This window comes from Harpegnathos saltator, unplaced genomic scaffold, assembly GCF_003227715.2.
Source record: "Harpegnathos saltator strain DR-91 unplaced genomic scaffold, Hsal_v8.6 scaffold742, whole genome shotgun sequence".
Lineage (NCBI taxonomy): Eukaryota > Metazoa > Arthropoda > Insecta > Hymenoptera > Formicidae > Harpegnathos > Harpegnathos saltator.
Genome location: NW_020230585.1, coordinates 91105 through 110209, shown reverse-complemented (window position 1 = coordinate 110209; position 19105 = coordinate 91105). Strand labels below are relative to the sequence as shown.

At 49.5% G+C, this 19105-nt stretch overlaps 1 protein-coding gene across 1 annotated transcript; it reads right to left on the bottom strand.

The window, feature by feature from the left end:
* Positions 1–4950: 4950 nt before the first annotated feature.
* Positions 4951–10132, bottom strand: LOC112590177 (uncharacterized). The gene is made up of 7 exons (XM_025305973.1): positions 9395–10132; positions 8774–9300; positions 8477–8690; positions 8179–8362; positions 5349–5471; positions 5240–5306; positions 4951–5080 (listed from the first exon to the last, which is right to left on the bottom strand). Exons 1-7 carry the CDS (start codon positions 10130–10132, stop codon positions 4951–4953), a joined length of 1983 nt encoding a protein of 660 aa, XP_025161758.1.
* Between the last annotated feature and the right edge of the window lie 8973 nt (positions 10133–19105).

Genomic DNA, 19105 nt, shown 5'->3' with positions numbered 1-19105 from the left:
GGTGCGCCAGAGCTTTCTTTATCTTCAACATCAAAATCATTATTTTTCAAGCTAACTCTATCTTTAAATCTAAACCAATCTCTGCATGTTGTTTCCGACAGAGCATGGTCGTCGTAAGTCTTCACAAGAATTCTATGTGCTTCAGCTGCAGTTTTTTTTGAAAAAAAGTAATGCAGTAAAATTCCCTGCAAATACTCTGTTTTTGGAACAAAATTCGACATGTTTAACGCTATGAAAAAATATGTTGCTTACGCTTCGACAGAATAACATATACTGTCACTTCGAGCCTAATGGTGGAGCTTCACGATGAAGTTGGCTGTAGTATTGCCCGATGCAAAAAGGCTAAGATAACACCTCCTCGACGTGGTGCTACCTTGTCGTGGTGAGGAGGCACAGGCGATCCGTAGATTCATCGTGGTAGTACCTCCTGTCCAACCGGAGGGAAAGTTGGATGGGGAGGATCGCTTGCTAAGAGCACCTCGGGTTCAGGGAAGGGTGAGTCTCGGGGTGGGAGGAAAGGGGGAAGGGGGTGGATGTCAGAGGCCAGGGTTTTTCGGCATCCTGGTATTGAAATCCAGGCGAACCCTGGCGTACCCTAGCCTACTAAACCGAAACCCTAAGTCATGTCTCCAAGCTCCCGGGGTCGGCTGCTATCGCCCACGGGCTCGAAACGTTTGCTCAAATTGCGTGAGTCAGATTACACGGCACGGATACCGTTAATTAGGATTTTATATGTGAGAGAGCGAGCGCTTCCACCGCGCGTTCTACGCGCCCGCTTAGCCGTTATATCCTTTCTCGTCGACGCGAAAGTATTCGCGAGTTTCTAGGGGTCTTGCCTTAACCGGCTGGACCACGAGACGGGTCTTCTATAAAAGACCACGTAATTCTACGGTGAGGAGTTCCATATCTAGGAGATGAGTGGCAGGTGTGTGACCTGTCGCAAGTGGACCCTTACCCATGCGAACCTGGCGAACCATGGGGACATGCTAGCCTAGCCCCGGACAATGCGGGGGCTCTGCCCGGGGTAGACGACCCATTCCTGCACTTGTGGGACCAAAAAGAATTTCAAATTTATAAGAAACAAAACCAACCACGAGCTTTCGGGCTCAGGGACCTGTAGTGACCGGAGTAGCAACCGGTCCGGGGTCCAACCACCTCAGAGTGATTTTTCTGAAGCCATACAGTTAGTTTGAATGGTGGTGAAGAGGGATCCGAAGGCAGGGGCTCTCCTTCCCACCCCCGGGGAGGAAAGGGCGATGCACCTCTCGCGGGCTAGCCGCGGGAATGACCATCAATTGAGGACAGACCACTGTCCTCTCTGATCGAAGTAGACCAGAAGCACGGTCCCAACCGTGGGGCTCGTGAGGTGAGCCCTCCGGGAGGTAAGGACGGTCACCTATCGTGGGACGAACCCCGGCAAAGGGTCGGAAGAACCGCTCCTACCGCGGGTCTGTGTGATGAGCCCTTGGGCTACAAAGAGCGGCCATCCAACGAGGGACCGTCTTCCTCGGGATCGGGACCCAACACCCGGTCTCGGAGCCTGAGGAATAGGAAGCCAGGCCCTTTGCCTACCAAGGGGCCAAGAAATAATAAGGGAACCACTATCGGTAAACCAGTAATGGTCTCCAATGTTATCCTCCCACAGAAATCCTGGGTGGCGGTAGTAAAACTGGGCAAGAGGATCAGTGCCGCCAAGAGCCCTGGGGCCGGGGTGTCGGGGAGGGAATACGGGGGTAGTTCCCCTGACTCCCCCCACACCGGTCCGAACGGTAGACATCCCGCAGGGGTTTTAGTCGGTAAGAGTCCGGCATAATCCCCGACCCCCCCAAGGGTTGGGGATATCCATGATGGATTTCCCCTGCATTAACAAAAAACAAGGATCAGTGCCGCCAACACTGGGACTATCGCGAGAAGGACCACGACAACGTCCACCAGGGTCGCTGAGAAGAGGACCAGGGAGGAAATGGTCAGCAGTGGTAGCTCGAACCCCAGGGTGGTGGAACCCAAGCTCGAGCCAACCAAGAAAGGCAAGGGCAGGCCACTCACAAGCTTCGAAGGGGTAGGGATAAGAGAAAGGAAGGGAAGAGAGAGAAATAGAGAGAGAGAGAGAGAGAGAGGAGAGGAAGGCGAAAGAGAGCAGGAGGTCGGGAACCTCCTCAGCGGGGGCCTTTTTCGAACGGTGATGGACTTTCGCCCTGCTGAGGAGGTTCTTAAGGATCCCGCGTCCAGGGCCCTTCCCCGAAAGGCGGGGTCGGCGGAGATGGCCTCCGAAGTGGGACACGCACTTGGCGCGGTTCGGTTGGTGGTGCGAAGGTCAAACACCTTAAAGGGAACCTTCGTATCACTCCTGAAACGCGCTGTCGCGACTTCAGAGGCCGCTCTGGCGACCTTAATCGTTAGAGTGGCGATCCAGGATGGGCACAACGACCTCCTTCCCGAGGTTAAGCGGGAGATGGGGGAAATGTGGGAGGAGCTCAGGGATTTGAGGGTGGAAAACTGGTAGCTCCAGGAGGAGCTTGCGGCCAAGGGGGCCGCCGCCGGTTCCACCCTCGTACCCGTATCCCTGTCTCGTGGCCACCTCGGGGGAGGACCTGCGCGAAAGTATTGGGGAAATTATCTTCTTCCGAAGGCAAGAATGGACCATCACCGTTACCACGGCCGACACCAGCCAAGGTCTGAAGGAAAAGGGCGGTGGTGAGGACGAAGAGGAGTGATTGAGTCATCCTCATTATCAGGAGGAAAGGAAGGGGGCAGTTCCGGAGGAGAAGGTGCCATCCTATAATGGCAATTTGCCGGAGGAGGCACCCCCCTCCCCCAGTACACAGGGCAGAGCTCATGGGGGTAAGAAAGGCTCTGGATTACTCCTTGGCCGCCATGGGGCTCCCTGTGCGCGACGGGGCGGAATATACGCCTGATGGGCGAAATAAACCGCCTCGTCGACGCAAGGGCAAGGCTCCAGGCGGCTGGGAGCTCCAGGACCTTGGTGCAAGCTCCACCCTAGGTGCCGACCACTGCGCTAAGCCTGAAGACTTCCCTTTCTCCTGCCCAGATCTCCCTGTCTGTGGAACAGGGGAAAGCCGCGAGGAGGGAGAAAGGGGAAGACAAAGACTCAGGCGAAGCAGGAACAAAAGAAGAGGAAGAGACAAAGGGAGAAGATGATCCTGCAGGCGTGGCAACAACAGCAGCAGCAGCAGTTGGAAATTGTTACTGGGAGGCAAGCCCGAACAACAGGCCTGGAGGGACCCATGTCGGGCCCCACAGAGGTAACAAAGACTGTTGCAGGCAAGGCAGAGGGGAACAGGGCAACAGGACCAGAAAGACCCAAGCCAAACACGAGGCCATCAGGAGATGGTGCGAAAGTAGTGGGGAAGGCAGCGACAAAGGACCAAATGAAGTCAAGGTTGGACCCACTACAGGAGGCCCTGTTCAAGGCAGTCCAAAGCGCCTCTCAGCCTGAAACAGCTTCCCAGGAACAATGGTCCAAGGTCCTGGGGAGGAAGGCAAGAAACAGGACAAGGGAGGCGGAGAAAGGGGGAAGCGGCACAACTCTCCGCCCCTCTCAAGGGTACTGGGCTCAAGAAAGGGCGTTCGACGGCACGGCTGGATAAGCCAAAGCCGCCAAGATCAGTTCAGTACAGTCGAAAATGGCAACAGATAAGGTGCATATCCGACACTACATTCTTTACGAATTCCAAAAAGGAAAAAATGCTACAAGAGCATGCGAATCGATTTGTTCCTTTCTCGGCGAAGGTGTTGTATCGTACGATGTGTGCGAATTTTGGTTTAAGCGGTTTAAAAGCGGTAACATCAGTCTAATCGACAAACAACGCCCTGGAGGCCCTCCGAAGTACGATAATGATGATTTGGAACCACTGCTCGTTGAGAATTCGGCACAAACACAAAAAAAGCTTGCAGAACAGTTGGGAGTAATGCAGCAAACGATTTCCAAACACCTACATGAGATGAGAATGATCCAGAAAGAAGGAAAATGGGCTTAAAATAATCCGCATGAACTGACTGAAACCAACAAAAATCAACGAGTGGCAGCGTGTCTTTCTCTTCTCAATAAGCAGCGTCGAAAGTCTTTCTTGTGGAAAATCGTTACGGTCGATGAGAAATGGATACTCTATGACAATCCGAAACGCAGAAAGTCATGGGTAAATCACGGTAAATCATCAAAATCGGTCGCAAAACTCAATCGCTTCGGAAAGAAGGTTCTTCTTTGCATTTGGTGGGATATCAAGGGCGTGCTTTATTATGAGTTGTTGGAACCGGGTGAAACAGTTACTGCGGACTGCTACCAACGTCAATTAATCTGCTTGAGTCAAGAATTGGAATGAAAACGCCCGTATATTGGTAAAGAGGGACGTCCAGTGAAATTATTGCATGACAACGCCAGGCTACATATTACTTCCAATACAAAAGACTCCATAATGAGTCTTGGCTGGGACGTCTTGCAGCACCCGGCGTATTCACCAGACATTGCTCCATCCGATTATCACTTGTTCCGATCGATGCAACACGCCTTGTTCGATATGCACTTCCAATCAGTGGATGAGATTCGAAAATGGCTTGACGACTTTATCGTGTCCAAAGACGTAACATTTTTTCGAGATGGAATTCATCAGCTGTCTGAAAGATGGCTTAAAGTTATAGAAAGCAACGGCGAATATTTTGATCGAATAATTTAATTTACTTTCTATTCAAATAAACCTTGAATGTAGCTGAAAAAATTGGATTATTCATTTGTACACCTAATATATTGTAACATATTTATATCATATCTTACTTATATTTATTGTAACATTTTGTCAAAATGTACAAAATTGTCATTCTTTGTATGAAGCTGTTTTGTTTCAATTAAGTAATAACTCTTTAGCTTCTGCAGATAAATCTATCTTTTTTTTTTGGGCGTTGTCTTTAGACTACTAATTACCGTATCTGATGATATTAGGAGATACTGCATAATATCTTCATTAATAGTTTATCACGATTACATTCTGTTGTGTTGGGCATGAGATTTTTAAAAATCTTATTGCTTGCTTTTTGCGCTTCTTCCGAGAAGTAACCAATCGGCAAACTGAAATGTTTAATAATATTACTGCCGTGTAATAAAACCTTATGTACAGATGGCGGAATGTTATACCAGGGATACAAACGCACACGAAGTTCAGCGGTATCCATATAATATTTTTCGAACTTGTCACAATTGATGTTTCTCCCAGATGATAATACTTACAAAATATTGACTAGTCGGTTTATTAAATCTTTATTTACTCCAATAATATCAGCTACGGTTTCAGCTTCTGCAATAAAACAGCGAGCAACATTCCCAGTATTTGACGTACCTGCTCTTTGTTTTACAATGTCTATAGTTAATGATAATTTCGATTTTAACTTCTGTTGAATTTTCTTTTTTCTTTCAGCTTTTACAACTTTATCTTCTCCTCTGGCACTGTTCTTCTTGAAGTCTAAATTGTAAGAAATATGTAGTACATATTCCATAAAGCGAATCTAGCAATGTAATATGGAAAGTCCATATTTGTAGTTACCGCCATTAACTGGAAGATTGTTCATATAATGGAGATTATTTATGTTCTTTGGACTCACGCCACAAATGTTACAACAATTCGGTGATTTTTATCCTGTTAAGATGTTGCATATTTTACCGTCGACCATTGTACATTGTATGTTATAACTTATGGTGATTGATACGTTGTTTACTCTGATGCATGAAGCTAAATTGTTAAAAATATTTGAATAATAATTATATTGTAACCGCGTCCTAATTATTCCACCTTACGTTGTAGTTAGTTAGTAAGCGCGCAATACACAATTCGATTAAAGTGCTGACGCTATACAGTATTTGTAATACATAAACTTACAACTCTGCTGACTGAGACCACGAAAGTAGGTTATTGTTTCAATCATACCAAAGGCACCAGGATATATAAGACTGGAGCCGAAAAAGAAGAGCAGATAGAAGATTGAACCGAGAACTGAGCGTCTCGATAGTTAACGTATAAATCCGGGTCCGTTATTTTACACTAGTACGTAGTAAGCGCAAGTGTAAGGAGGAACGATTAAACGCCATCTTCTTTTGTACGACCGATTACTTCTATCTCGCCTGGACCAGCGAAGCTCGGGATCCCAATCCCCAAGACCACGAACGAACCCGAAACCTAACCGGCCTTAGTGCATCAGGCGCGAAGGCCACAACAATATTCTGTTATTGTATATGAATTAGTTTCCTTTCTAAATTCGAACTTTATTGGTCGGCAATAACGTACTGACGAAGGTCTTTTGTTTTTCCATATAATATTTCGAGTATCAACCACCAACTGAATTGGCACAAAAGAAATTAAAAATATTGCACCATCACAAAACATGTCTTCTGTAGTCAATATCATTGTCAGCATGCATTGACTGACTATCTTGTTTCTCATTATCGGGATTTAATGACCATTTCTGTCTTGTGGTTTGTTGCCCAGAAGCTCCACCTCATGCCCCACTTTCCATATAAAGTTAATTGCGTATCGCGTATAATAAGGAGCGTCTTCTCATTCAATGTTAAAAGTATTCTCTCAGTTGTATGATCTAATAACTTCTCATCGACACTCGCACCTAAGTCAGTAATATTTAAACCTAATGGATAGCACTGCTCGTTTGCATTCTTAATATTATATGATAGATATAATTTTGTCCCATATATTTTTTTATTGTGTTCCCTGAGTTTCTCGTATTTCGCTTTTGTTAAATCTAAATCAATATATATAGCTAAAATTTCATTAAGGGATTGCCACAATCGGCGTTGGGCCATGCGAAGGTGTCGCGCCGGCCGTTGCGCTGGGTGATATACCCGGCCGGCGGATTCTTACCCGCGGGTTGCGGAATCGTGTGGCGCGCCTCGTAGCGGCCACGTCTGGAGCTACTTGTCAGGCGCGGGCGGCCGGCGGGACGGCCGCGCACTTGCCTGCGAGAGATCGGGCACCTCGCCGACTGCGAGAACGATGGCGCCGGGAACCCAGACCCTTTTTTTTTTTGACGAGGAGGAAATCCACTATGGATACTCTGACTCTCGGGGAAGGGCCAGGGTTATGCCGGACTCCTACCGGCTAAAACTTCCCCGGGTGGCGCTGCGAAGGGACTGGCTTCGGGGCCCCGGAGCCGCGTAACTGCTTATCGAGGCCCCGAGTCCAGGCTTACGCCTTCTGTCCCTGAGGAGCGGGGGGGGGAAGCCAACCCAAAGGTTCGCTTCGACCACCGCTCCCCCAGGGGAGGAGGGAAGCCAGCCCGAGGGCTTGCTTCGACCACCACTCCCCTTTCCCGCCCCTCACGCCTCATCTCTACGGTCAGGAAGGGGGAAGCCGGCCAAGGCCCGCTTCGACCACCGTTCCTGACCAGATGAGGCGCCGCCAGTACATGTGACTGACTGACCCACCGTATCAGCCAGCCATCCTACGTTGGGAGGGTTGGTTGGGGCACCGGGAGTCCCCGCCCGGTGCCCCGCCCTCCCGCCCGGCGGTTACGGGGGGAAAGCTCCCCTAGCCGCCGGGCTCACCCCACCTCCACAGAGGAATGGGGTGGGGGGTCCTAATGACCCCCCTCCCGCATATCCGACTTCTTTGTGTCGGATCTACGGTCAGGGAGGGAGGGGTGTTTTCTTCGATGATGTTAAATCACCATCGACACCCTCTTCCCCCCTTATTCCTATCCGACTCCCTTTTTAAGGGAAGCCGGTGGGTTACTGATGGAGGGCCTGGGTCGAAGCCGCGCCCTCCAATCCGCCCTATCTCCTGTCGCTGTCACCACCACAGGGGGGGCAGGAGGGGGCAACGGTGACACCGTTGCCGCTGCCACCACTGCCGGGGGGGGGGCAGGCAGCAGCAATGCCGCCGTCAGTATTATAGGGGGAAGCCGCTGTAAAACAACGACCGGCATTCCCCGGTCTTTCACATGCCCCCCGCTGGAGACATCCCGCGTCCTCCGAGTCCTTCCTCCTCTCCTCATCGGAGGAGGAGTAGGAGGGGGAGGGGGGAGGCGGTGGTGGAGGTGGTGGTGGACCCACCATCCTAATCTCCTCCTCGGAGGAGGAGTCCGCATCCCCCTCCCTACTCCTACTCCTGTCTCCTCTCCACTGGCGGTGTCTTTCTCGCCTCCTCCGCTTTCTCCCTTTGCCTTCTGCCTTCTTGCGTCCTTCTTCTGCCTCCTCCTTCTGCGATATCACCGTTTCACAGAAGGAGGAGAACGCCTCCCATTTCTTCTCACTCTCCAGCACTGCCCCAATAATGCTGAAGAGTGGAAGATCATTCCCTATATCGTTGACCATGACTCTGCGCTCAATGCTCCAGGTGGGGCAATCCTGGAGCATATGTTGCGCGGAGTCATGGTCATGCCCACAATGGTGGCAGTCCGTTGTGCGCTCTTTCCCTATTCGGCACAGGTACTCACCAAAGCACCCATACTCGGTGAGTACCTGTGCCATCCTGAATGTCAGGGTCCCATGGGCCCTTCCTACCCACTCGTGCAGGAAGGGCCAGACGGCCTCGATGGTCCTCCTCCCGTACCTGGCATTGGCCAGGAATCTTTGCCATCTCTGGAGGAGGACCTGTCGAGTCTGATGCTTCATGGCTCTTATGGCCCCGGCGAGCGATACATCCACCCCCCCTGTACGCAGGAGCTCCCGCTTCCTGTCATATATGTTTCTGTATGACAGGGCCATAAGCTCCAGGGGGGCCATGCTCGCCAGGACCGTCGCCGCCACGCAGGATACCGTTCGGTCTGGCTACCCTGACAGCCAGCACCCTCTGCACTCTGCGCATTTGCGCTTGCATCGGGCGACTGGCGGCCAACGCTTCCGCCCATACTGGCGCTCCATACAGCGCCACAGAGTTGAGGAATCCCGCGTGGAAGCGACGAGCCTTCCTGTCCGGTCCCCCGACATTGGGCATAAGTCTGCCAAGCCCGGCAGATATCATCCCCGGGGACCAGCCTGTTTATATGTTCCCTGAAGCACCAGGTGCCGTCCAGTTTGAGGCCCAGATAATTCATCTGGGCCTCCAATGGGACCCTGACCGCACCCACCCGCACGTGGGCCCGTGGTGGCTTTCCTTTCCTGGCATGGAAGAATATTGCCTCGGTTTTCTTCTCAGCCACCACCAGGCCCAGGTTGCGGATGGCACGCACAACGCCTGCCACCGCTTGGTTCGCCACATGTATGGCGTCCCCCCAGTCATTCCCCCCGGCTAGGACGAGAGTATCGTCCGCGTAGCACAACACACTACAGCCGAGGGGGGAAGGCTGTCCGGAGGATTGAGTCGTATCCGAGGTTCCACAGGAGTGGGTCTAACACCGAGTCCTGCGGAACCCTGTAACTCATCCCCCTCTCACGCACCGCGCCGTCGGCGTCTGTCAGCGTAAGACGCCGACCCCGGAAGTAATCCTCGATGGTGGCCGTGAGGTAGGGTGGGAATCGGAAATGGTTCCTCATCGCCTCAACCAATCTACCCCAGGGCATGCGGTCTAAAGACACCGCAACAGCCACCCTGCCCTCCGCCACGATAGCCCCCGAGAGGGATTTGAGATGCCTTATCGCATCTACTGTTGATCTCCCCTCTCGGAAGCCATATTGGCCACCATCGAGATCAGGACCTTCCTGGGACATATGCCTCCGGAGGCGGGCAGCAATGACACGCTCAAAGAGCTTGCCCGCCTCATCAAGGAGGCATATAGGCCGGTACGCGGAGGGGGAGTCCTCCGGCTTGCTCTCTTTTCGGAGGAGGACCACGTTGGCCCTCCCCCAGACTGGGGGGAACCTCCTTTCTCTTAGCGCCCTTGTGAATAGGAGCGCTAATCTTTCTCCCAAAAACCCTGAGGCCAGGGTGAGGATTCGGCCGGGGATACCATCAGGTCCTGGAGCCTTTTTGCTCTTGACCTTTTTGATGGCCCCGGCCACCTCCTCCTCCGTGACTCCCGGAATCTCCCCCTGTTGTTCGGGACATGGTAGGGTATACGGGGTGATGGGGTTGCCCCTCCCAACCGGGAAAAGGGTCCCCATCACCCGCTCTAGGAACCTGGAGTCTAGCGTCTCCGTCAGAGGGGGCGCCCATGGTCTCAGTTTCTGCATGACCATTCTGTATGGGCGCCCCCACGGATCCGCATCCAGTGAGAGGAGGAGGTTGTCTCACCCTCTTCCTCTGGCCACCCCTATGGCATCTGTGAGCTCTTTTGCTGCTTTTCAAAACTCTTGCCGGGCGGCCAGAGTGGCCTCAGGGTTTTGTCCCTTTTGTTCCGCTCTTTGCGGAAAGCTCGCCTGAGGCGGACCGACCTGCGTCTCAGCGCTGCGATTTAGTCGGTCCACCACCAAGTAGCCCGTTTTGGGCAGGACCTGACTCTGAGCATGGAAGCATCGCACGCCTGTGCGAGTACATCCATGGCCTCCATGATCTCAGAGTCAAGGTCCTGCCCTTCCTTCCGTCGTGGCCAGGTGGAGCCCATCAGGGAAATCTCCAGATCTTCCCTGTTCAGCTGGGCCAGTGACCATCTTCCTGGTCGGGTTTCGCCCGTTTTGCTGAGCTGCAGGCCATCGGGGGTAACGGACAGCTCCATCTCTATATACTGATGGTCTGACAGAGTCTCAAGCTCGTCCGCCACCCTCCAGGTCCGCACTCTTCTTAGGGCCGCAGGGGTTGCCCATGACAAGTCAATAATTGACTCCCACTGCGACCCTACAAATGTGGACTTAGTCCCTTTGTTTAGGATGTGCAGACCCAAGCCCGCGGCCCAATCCAGCGTTACCTCCCCCCGCCTAGCACCGCGCCGGGAGCCCCATAGCTCAGATTTCGCGTTGAAATCACCGGCGACGATGACAGGACCTGGGAGGTACCTTTGGATGACATCTCCCATTTCTTGGGGCCTGGACCTATACTCAATCAGGTCCAGGCTCTTTGTTGGGGGGAGGTATACCCCGACCACGGTTATTACTCCCCACCTGGCCACAACATATCCCCTTCCACAACCCACAAAGATTGCGAGGGGTGAGCTGTCGCTCGCTCTCCATACAATAGCGACAGAGCTCAACTCGTCCCCAAACCACCTTGGGTGGTTTCTGGGGACACGGTAGGGCTCTGCCGCTATGCCTAATCCTGCACCGCGCTCCGCCATTGTATGCTCGAACAAAGGTTGAGCCTGGCGGACGCGGTGCAGGTTTCCTTGTAATAATCTAGTATCCATTATCGTTGTTCTTTTGGATTTATTACTATTTTCCCGCCCGGTTGATCTCCCTCATCACTTTCCGTGTTTTCTTTTGGACGTGGGCGTTTTTTTCCTCTCTTGGCATCGATTTCCATTTCTTCAGTCTCTGCTCGCATTTTGAAATGGGGACTCTTTCTCTCTGGGGAAGAGGAGGTGGGAATTCCAAGATTCCATTCCCTTCCTCCTTCTCCGATTCCTTTCCTTGTTCCTTTTTCTCGAGAGGAGCAGGAGGGTCTTGCGGACTCGGTGCGGACTCCGTTTTGTCCTCCACTGCTCCTCTTAATTCCTTCCTTTTCCCAGGGGGAGGGCGGCATGATGGTCTGCCCATCCTGTGACCTGATTGGACTCCTGCATCTGCGCAAATTTGGCACCTGGCTCTAGCCTCACAGTCTCGAGCCAAGTGGCCAGGTTCACTGCATCTATAGCAGTTGTCCTTTCTATCTTTGTTACTCGTGCAGTTTTGCTGCACATGTCCCCTTTCAAGACACTTATAACACTGTAAAGGTCTTCCTTGTAACAGTTCCACCTTCACTTGTGTCCATCCAATTTTTATTGTCTCTTTGTCTGCCACTCTTTTGGCCGCTAGGAGGGGGCACTGAACCCACAGTGTTCTATAGTTGTTTCGAGCCACTCTTATCTTGCCCGTTTTAATATCGGTGATTTCGCACCCTCCTACCTTTGCAATGCCTTCTGCAGCTTCTTTTTCCGAAGTTGAGATTTCCAGTCCTTTGATCCTCAGTTCCCCCATCTTTTGAGGTCTGCTCACCTTTGCCCTGTCAGTGAATACTTTTCTCAGTTTCTCTGCAAGGACATCGGCTTGCTTTCCTCTTTTTTCCCCAGGGATTTCTAGAACCAGTGCTCCAGTTGCCCCAATTCTGGTCTTTATTTTTCCAATCCCTATTCCCGTTAAGTCAATTTTCTGTTTCACCTCAGCGAGTAGTTCCTTATACTGATCTTATCCTGCAGTGATGGTGACCGCCGCCGTATTGGGAACTTTTCGTTTGGCTTTTTTCCCTTCCTTTGCTACTTTGTTTCCCTCTTTTCCCGTCCTGTTTGATACCTGTGTTCTTTGCTCCATCTTCGCCTCTCTTTTTTCCTTTCTCCCCACCACTTTAGACCACTGTTCTTGGATGGGTGCGGGTGTTCCCTCCTTGTGTTCCCTTGGTATCAGTTGTTCCGCTCCTCGGGATTGCGGGACTTGGGCTATTCTATTGTCCCTTCTCTCAGGGAGTTGAATATTAGATTGGCCCTCCGGTGCCATTCCCGCTACTTTTCTTTTTTTGTTGCCTTTTCCTTTGTTTTCGATATTCTTTTCCTTTCCTTGATTAGGAGCTTCCTTTTTTATTTCCTTTCCCTCCTCTTTCTTCTTATCCTCTTCTCTCTGCGATGCTCATTGTCCTAATGCATTGAGCACCATCTTGGTGACCTTACATTCAAGGTCATCCTCCTCCTTTTCCTTGTTTCCCTCCATTCTTTCTACTCTTATTCTCTTATTGAGGGGAACATTTCCTCTTATTCTGGAGCCTGTAATCTCAGTTTTTGCGACCTTGGCTTCCTCCTTTTGTTTTCCTATCGGGTGTGCTTTCCATTTTGGTATTGCTCCTTTCTACACTTCAATCACCCCGATAGGTTCTACTTCTATTTCCATCATGTCTAGCAGTGGGGGGGTAACTCTGTCTCCTACCTTTCCCCTTTCTTCTTTCCTTTCCTCTACATAGATGGGAGGCGAAGGGGTATCCGCTATCGGATGCGGTGCCCCCTTTATACTCCCATCTATGTTTCCTTGGCGTTTCGAGGGCGAGGAGGACACCATTGTTGACAGTGGTGCCTCCTTTATACTTCGCAACGTCTCTCTTACCTCCTCTAATTCCTTTTTCATGTTACTTAATGCTGTTTTTAATTCAGCATTTTCTGCCTTCATCTCCTGAATTATATCCAGGTTCTGCCCGCATGTTTCTCTGGACATATACTTTGCCATCAAAGTGTTGCCCGCTGTGATGGCAGCTGCAGCATCTCGGAGGACCTTTACATATGTCCCTTTTAGATTCTTGGTTTTTACTGAAAAACCCAAAATCTTCATCGCCGCTTCCTGAATGGATGCGGACAGGTCTCTAAATGACGCCTCCTCTAGGTGCTCTAAGAGTCTGTTTACCTCATTTTTATATTTTCGGTTCAGAGAACAGTCTCTGAACTCCTCCACTGAGTTTTCCATCCCTTTTAATAATTTTTCCTCCTTGACTCTTTCGAGGTAGGCTTTTCTTTTGGCCATGAAGACCTTTTTCTTCCGGTATTCACCGGTTGTCTCCGTTCTGCCTCTCCCTCTTGTTGCCTTAGCAATGAAGCGCTCTTCATCCGTCTCACCATTTTCTTTTTTTCTGGGGATATCCCATTTCCCCTCTTTTTCATTTTCACCATCCCAGCCCTCCTGCGAGGTGAGATCGGATGTAGACCCTACGGACTCAATAGGGGATCTATCTCCATTATCGGTCTTTACGACGCTTTGGGACTTGGCATCGTCCCTGTGGTTGCTCTCTGATGAGAACAACTTGGTGTTGCCGCTCCACTCATTTCCTTGTACGTAGCCAGGGTCGTCTTACGTTGTTCCGTGTCCGTATGGTCGTTATTAGAAGAAGAAGAATTCGTCATTTTGGTTTGAAACCCACAACTCTGCACAGCTCCGGTGCCCGGGCATGCCCGCATCCCCCCGGAAAGGGGGAGCCTCCGAGTTCCCTCAGAGGAGCACCATATGGCACGGGCCGACGGAATGTGTCATCGTTGGCACAGACCTCCCGCCCCCTACACGCGCCCTGACCACCATTTCTGGTGGCCAGACCGCTTTCGTGGGTCCCGCACTTCCGACAATGCGGGCACCGTGCAGAGCGCCGCCACGCGGGGAGCCCCATGGAAGGAGGTAGTTCACCGGTGTCGCACCCCACCGGGAACGCCTCCCCCATGGCAGCCAGCGTGCTCGCGCCGCCCGAGGGTCCACTTTAGGGTGATGCGATCGCATTCCCTCAGGCACAGCACACAGAGGCTCCGGCCCCGCCTCGGAATATGTCCGAGCGGCCCGGAGCACCCCTACACCCCCCAGGTACCGTGAGGGGTTCCAAACCCGCACGGTGTGCAGACCTGAGTGTGGGTACCTCTCTCCGCCTGGCCGTGGCCAGGACGGATGAGGGAGAGGATCATTCCCTTTGGCTGCCGGAGCACCGGCGTGCAATGCCTCCAAGGATGAGTCCTCTAGATGGCGCATGAGGGTGTCTCGACCCCGACCTCGGAATATGTCCGAGCGGCCCGAGACACCCCTCCACCCCCGGGTACCATGGGGTAAACTCCATGGTGTGCAAACCCGAGTGTGGGTTCCTCTGTCCGTTCGGCCGAGCCCTCACCCAAAGCGAGGGTGAGGGAAGTCGGGGAGTCCACCTTCGATGAAGGTGGGGTCCTCTCCCCTCATCACCTTAGAGTGCCCCGACCCCGACCTCGGAATAAGTCCGAGCGGCCCGGGACACCCCTCCACCCCCCGGGGACCATGGGAATAGTCCTATGGTGTGCAGACCCGGGTGTGGGATCCTCCATTCGCCCAGCCGTGGCTGGGACGAATGAGGGAGAGAGGTCCTCCCCTCTTCGGCTGCCGGAGCACGGGCGTGCAATACCTCGAAGGGTGAGATCTCTCAGGACGCGGTAGAGTACCCCGACCCCGACCTCGGAAACGTCCGAGCGGCCCGGAGCACCTCAGGCACCATGGGGGGAGGATCCCCATGGGATGGAGCCCTGGATGCGGGTACGTCCCTCCACACCGATCTAACCATAACGGTCCAATCGAGGTGGGAGGAAAGGGTTCTCTCTCTTCGGCTGCAGGAGCACCGGCGTGCAATGCCTCGGAGAGAGAGATCCCCTTCCTAGAGCGAATGCAGAGGAGGCCATCCCTGTCGGCTGCCGGAATACAGGCGTGCAATGCCTTCAGGGATGATGATCTCCCACCCGCTTTGTGACCATGCTGGTCAAGGACCAGGCTGGTCACTCAGCCCGGTCGGGTGCTCTTGGTCCAGTCCCTCCGTACAGACCATTCCGACATGGTAGAACCTGCCAGGGGCCGAAACCCCCGCCGGCACAGCTCTGTACATCATCGGGACCTTCAAGCCTCCCCACCACATCAAGGTGGCACCCACGAGGAGGGCCGGGAACCCAGACTGCCCGCCATGCAGGATCGGCCGCATTCCCGAACAGATTTTCTAAACACAGTCTTCCATTTTTTAGTATTAGAACGAATAAATTTCTTACATAACTGATCTTTTATGTGTTCCAGTTGATTATCGTTGAAATTATTTTCACTTTTTAACTTATCTAAAATAATATCCATTTTATCTGTATGTGTACCAACGTAATTCCACATTCACTCACACAATGTTTGTATCACGAACTCCATTTTGGACAGTCGACTGACAATAAGGAGGTGTGCACATTATGAATGCTCGATACTCGCTGGTGTAAGGGTAACGCCACTTGACATTGGTTCTTATTATTGTCAATGGCTAAGAGCTCGAACTCCATTGGCCAATCCTCTGTCACTTGATATGGCCGCCATCTTGCATTTATGACGTCACAGGCGAAACACCGTATCCCGGGTAGAACATAGAAGTCGTAATGATATCATAATGATGTCAATATGACTTTATTTGTCACTTAAACGTCACTGACAATAAATGACACAAAAAAGATATAAAAATGGCAAAAGTATATACAAGGTGCGTACGGTATTTGAGGATACTCATATATGTGAATGTAATTTCTGGAGAACAATTTTGTTTGTTTTTTTTCTTGTCAGATCATCAATGGAGGACTATAAAATAACGCAAGAAATGAAGAGACATGCAGTTATCGTCGCTATATGCGCGAAACACACCGATTTAGAAATCTCCAATTTCCTCAATTGCGCCCGATCATTCGTACATAAGGTTCGTCGTGAATTGGAAGCAGCTGGCGATGTAGAAACTGTTGCAAAACGCAAAAAACATGAGGAGCGTTCGGACACTACTAGAAATACACAATTTGTCCAACAAGTGCAAGAGATCGTTAACGAAAGCCCTTCAAGTTCATGAGGGCCATTCCCAGACAGCACAGGATATCCTATGGACATCCGTTTTATGTCCATTTCTGATCGGGATGTCCATGGATCTTTATAAGATGTCCATAGGATATACACTTGTGGACACTGTAGGGATATCCCCAAATGGACAAGTTTGTATGTCCATATGCTATTCTTATTCGTATTTCGTTCCCTCTATATCAGCCTGTTACGTCCTAGAGGAGGAACGCAACCCTTTCGTTCGCGAGTAAGGCGAACCTCGTTCGTACACGCGTGTCAGTGAACGGGTCAGGGACCCGACGGGTCCCTTTACTCGGGCACCGACGTACGACGAGTGGTCCGTTTTTCGGTCAGGGACGCGAATCCCTTTACCGGGGATAGGACCATGAGTTGACTGTTGGAAGGGTATATGTGATTTTGAAATCAATTGGAAAAAGAATGAAATATAAACAGATTTATTAAAATAACAAAATGAATTACGGCGCGGTTTAATACAGTTGAGGAATGACTGTGTATGTGTATGTGTGTATGTATGAGAAATGAAAGAAGGAGGAAATAATAAAAAAAAGGTAGGAATATGAGTAAAGAATTAGTAAGCAAAGAAAATGTAACTTACTGGTGATTCCTGGGATGCGAGAAATGAACAAGATATAACGGTTGATAGGCGGCTCCTGCTCTGTAGGTTGGGATGGGTTGTGCGACTCCCTTCCAATTGTTCAATTATGGCACAACAGCAGTGATTCAAACTTTTTATTTTTGTCCCCAAAAATAAAATAAGACAGAGGACGTAAAAGAATATGTAGTACCGAAACAAAACCGAAGACGAATTTGAGTCTAAGGACGTGTTTTTACAAGTCTGATTTTTGAAACTAGAATCTATGTGAATCTGTTCTTTCTGTCTCTCAGAATAGAAGTAACGGTAGAAGTTGAAGTAGAAGTGGAGTAGAAGTGGCGTAGAAGTGCAGTAGAAGTGGCCGCGGAGGCGGATTACCGCGGTTTTTATAGTAATAGTCGGAGGCAGAAGCTATCAGGGTGGGTAGAGAGATGGCCTTTGAGGAAGGGGTGGATTGGTCTTAGTGGGAAAAAGTCTCAGCCATTAGCAAAGTTAAAAGACAACGTGGGAAGAGACAGTTAGTTTTTGGAGATATGAATATGGAAGGGCTAAAGGGTGGAGCGTGAGTGTCTCATAGTTTTAGGTGGATATATGATTGGCTGAATGAGTTAGGCGCGACAAGCGTAGAGGTGGTGGGTTCTTGAGATAGAGAAATGTATACAAGTGGACGGCTGGAAAAATCAAAATGCCGTAAATCAAAGGCTGGGATCAGATTTTACGACTATCAGTGAAGTAGGCTTTGTTGGTTGACTGATTGGGCACATATGGTTTTGGATTGGGAAGATGTGAGTTTCAAGTTTTAGAGCAGGGATGCTCTGAGTTGCTTTGTTTCACTGAAGGTTTATTAGCGCGGAGTTTCAAGTTTTTATAACTGGGACGACGGACACACTTGGCGAACACTACCCAGGTATAGGTTTTTACAACAGGGCATTGTTTCCTGTTATGGAATTTTCCCGAATCGCTTTTCATTTGGCGCGACGGCTGTTCGCCAGATGGGTCTGTTTCCTAATTTATATTTATATATGTATATATTCCTATTATAGTTATATTAGGAGAATATAAATCTGCGAGAGGAAAGAATTTTACTAATTAAATCTACAGGACGTAACACCCCCTGCCTTAGACAAATGTTGGGGCCGCCAACATTTGCCTACGTAGTGTATTGTTAAAATCGTATTAATTGTGTGTAATTGAGTGTAGATTGTAATATAGTCGATTCGATTTTCGCAATTAAAATACTCATTTGTAGCTGATATGGTCCTTGAGTTTTTACAGATGTGTTGTTTTATTGCCAGGCAGCGCAAGGTGGCAGGCTTCGGATCCTCTTTCCTTTTTAGTCTGGTAGTTCGTGTTTCGGGTTGCAGTATGGTTATCCTGTTTTGCGGTTAAAACCTGCTAGGTTGTCTGCTTAAATATGTTATAAAATAATCTGGAAAAAATACTTCGAGGAGATTGACGCAATTATTCGTAAATCATCTGATAAATATAATTAGAAAGAGCTTAATTATAATAATTCGTGTTTGTTTAGAAGGAGGAAAGAGAAGGCGATCACCAAAACCCCTTCCTTCCTTTTTTTCGTCCTTCTATATATATGTATGTATAGAGAAAAAAGAAAATAATATTGAAATAGTATCTTATAAAGAAAAGGGAAATTCAGTGTTATACTTTGTATCATCATTATAAATTATTATAAATATTTTCTTTTCTCTCTTTTTTTTTTATTATTTTTATTACAAAATTTTTATTTATATATATATTTATTAAAATTATATATATATATATTTTTTTTGTGTATGATGTATAATACGATATATAGTATAAATGCATGTGGTACGTAATACAGTATATATGTAACATGTAAGAATATGTGTTAGTGTATAAAAGCATAAAAGTATGTAAAGTGTGTGAGTATATAAAAGTATAAAAGTATATAAGCATATAAGAGTATATAAAAATATATATATATGAATATATAAAAAAAAAGGATATATAAAAGAAAGATATATATATGAAAGTATATAATAGGTGTTATTATAAAAGTATATATTCCTTATATTGAGGGAAATGGCCTGTAATTTTTGTTTGTTTCTATAGCGAGGTTTATCGCTATTAGGTCCCTTTTCAAGTCCGCGAGTCCTATTTGTCCGGGCCGT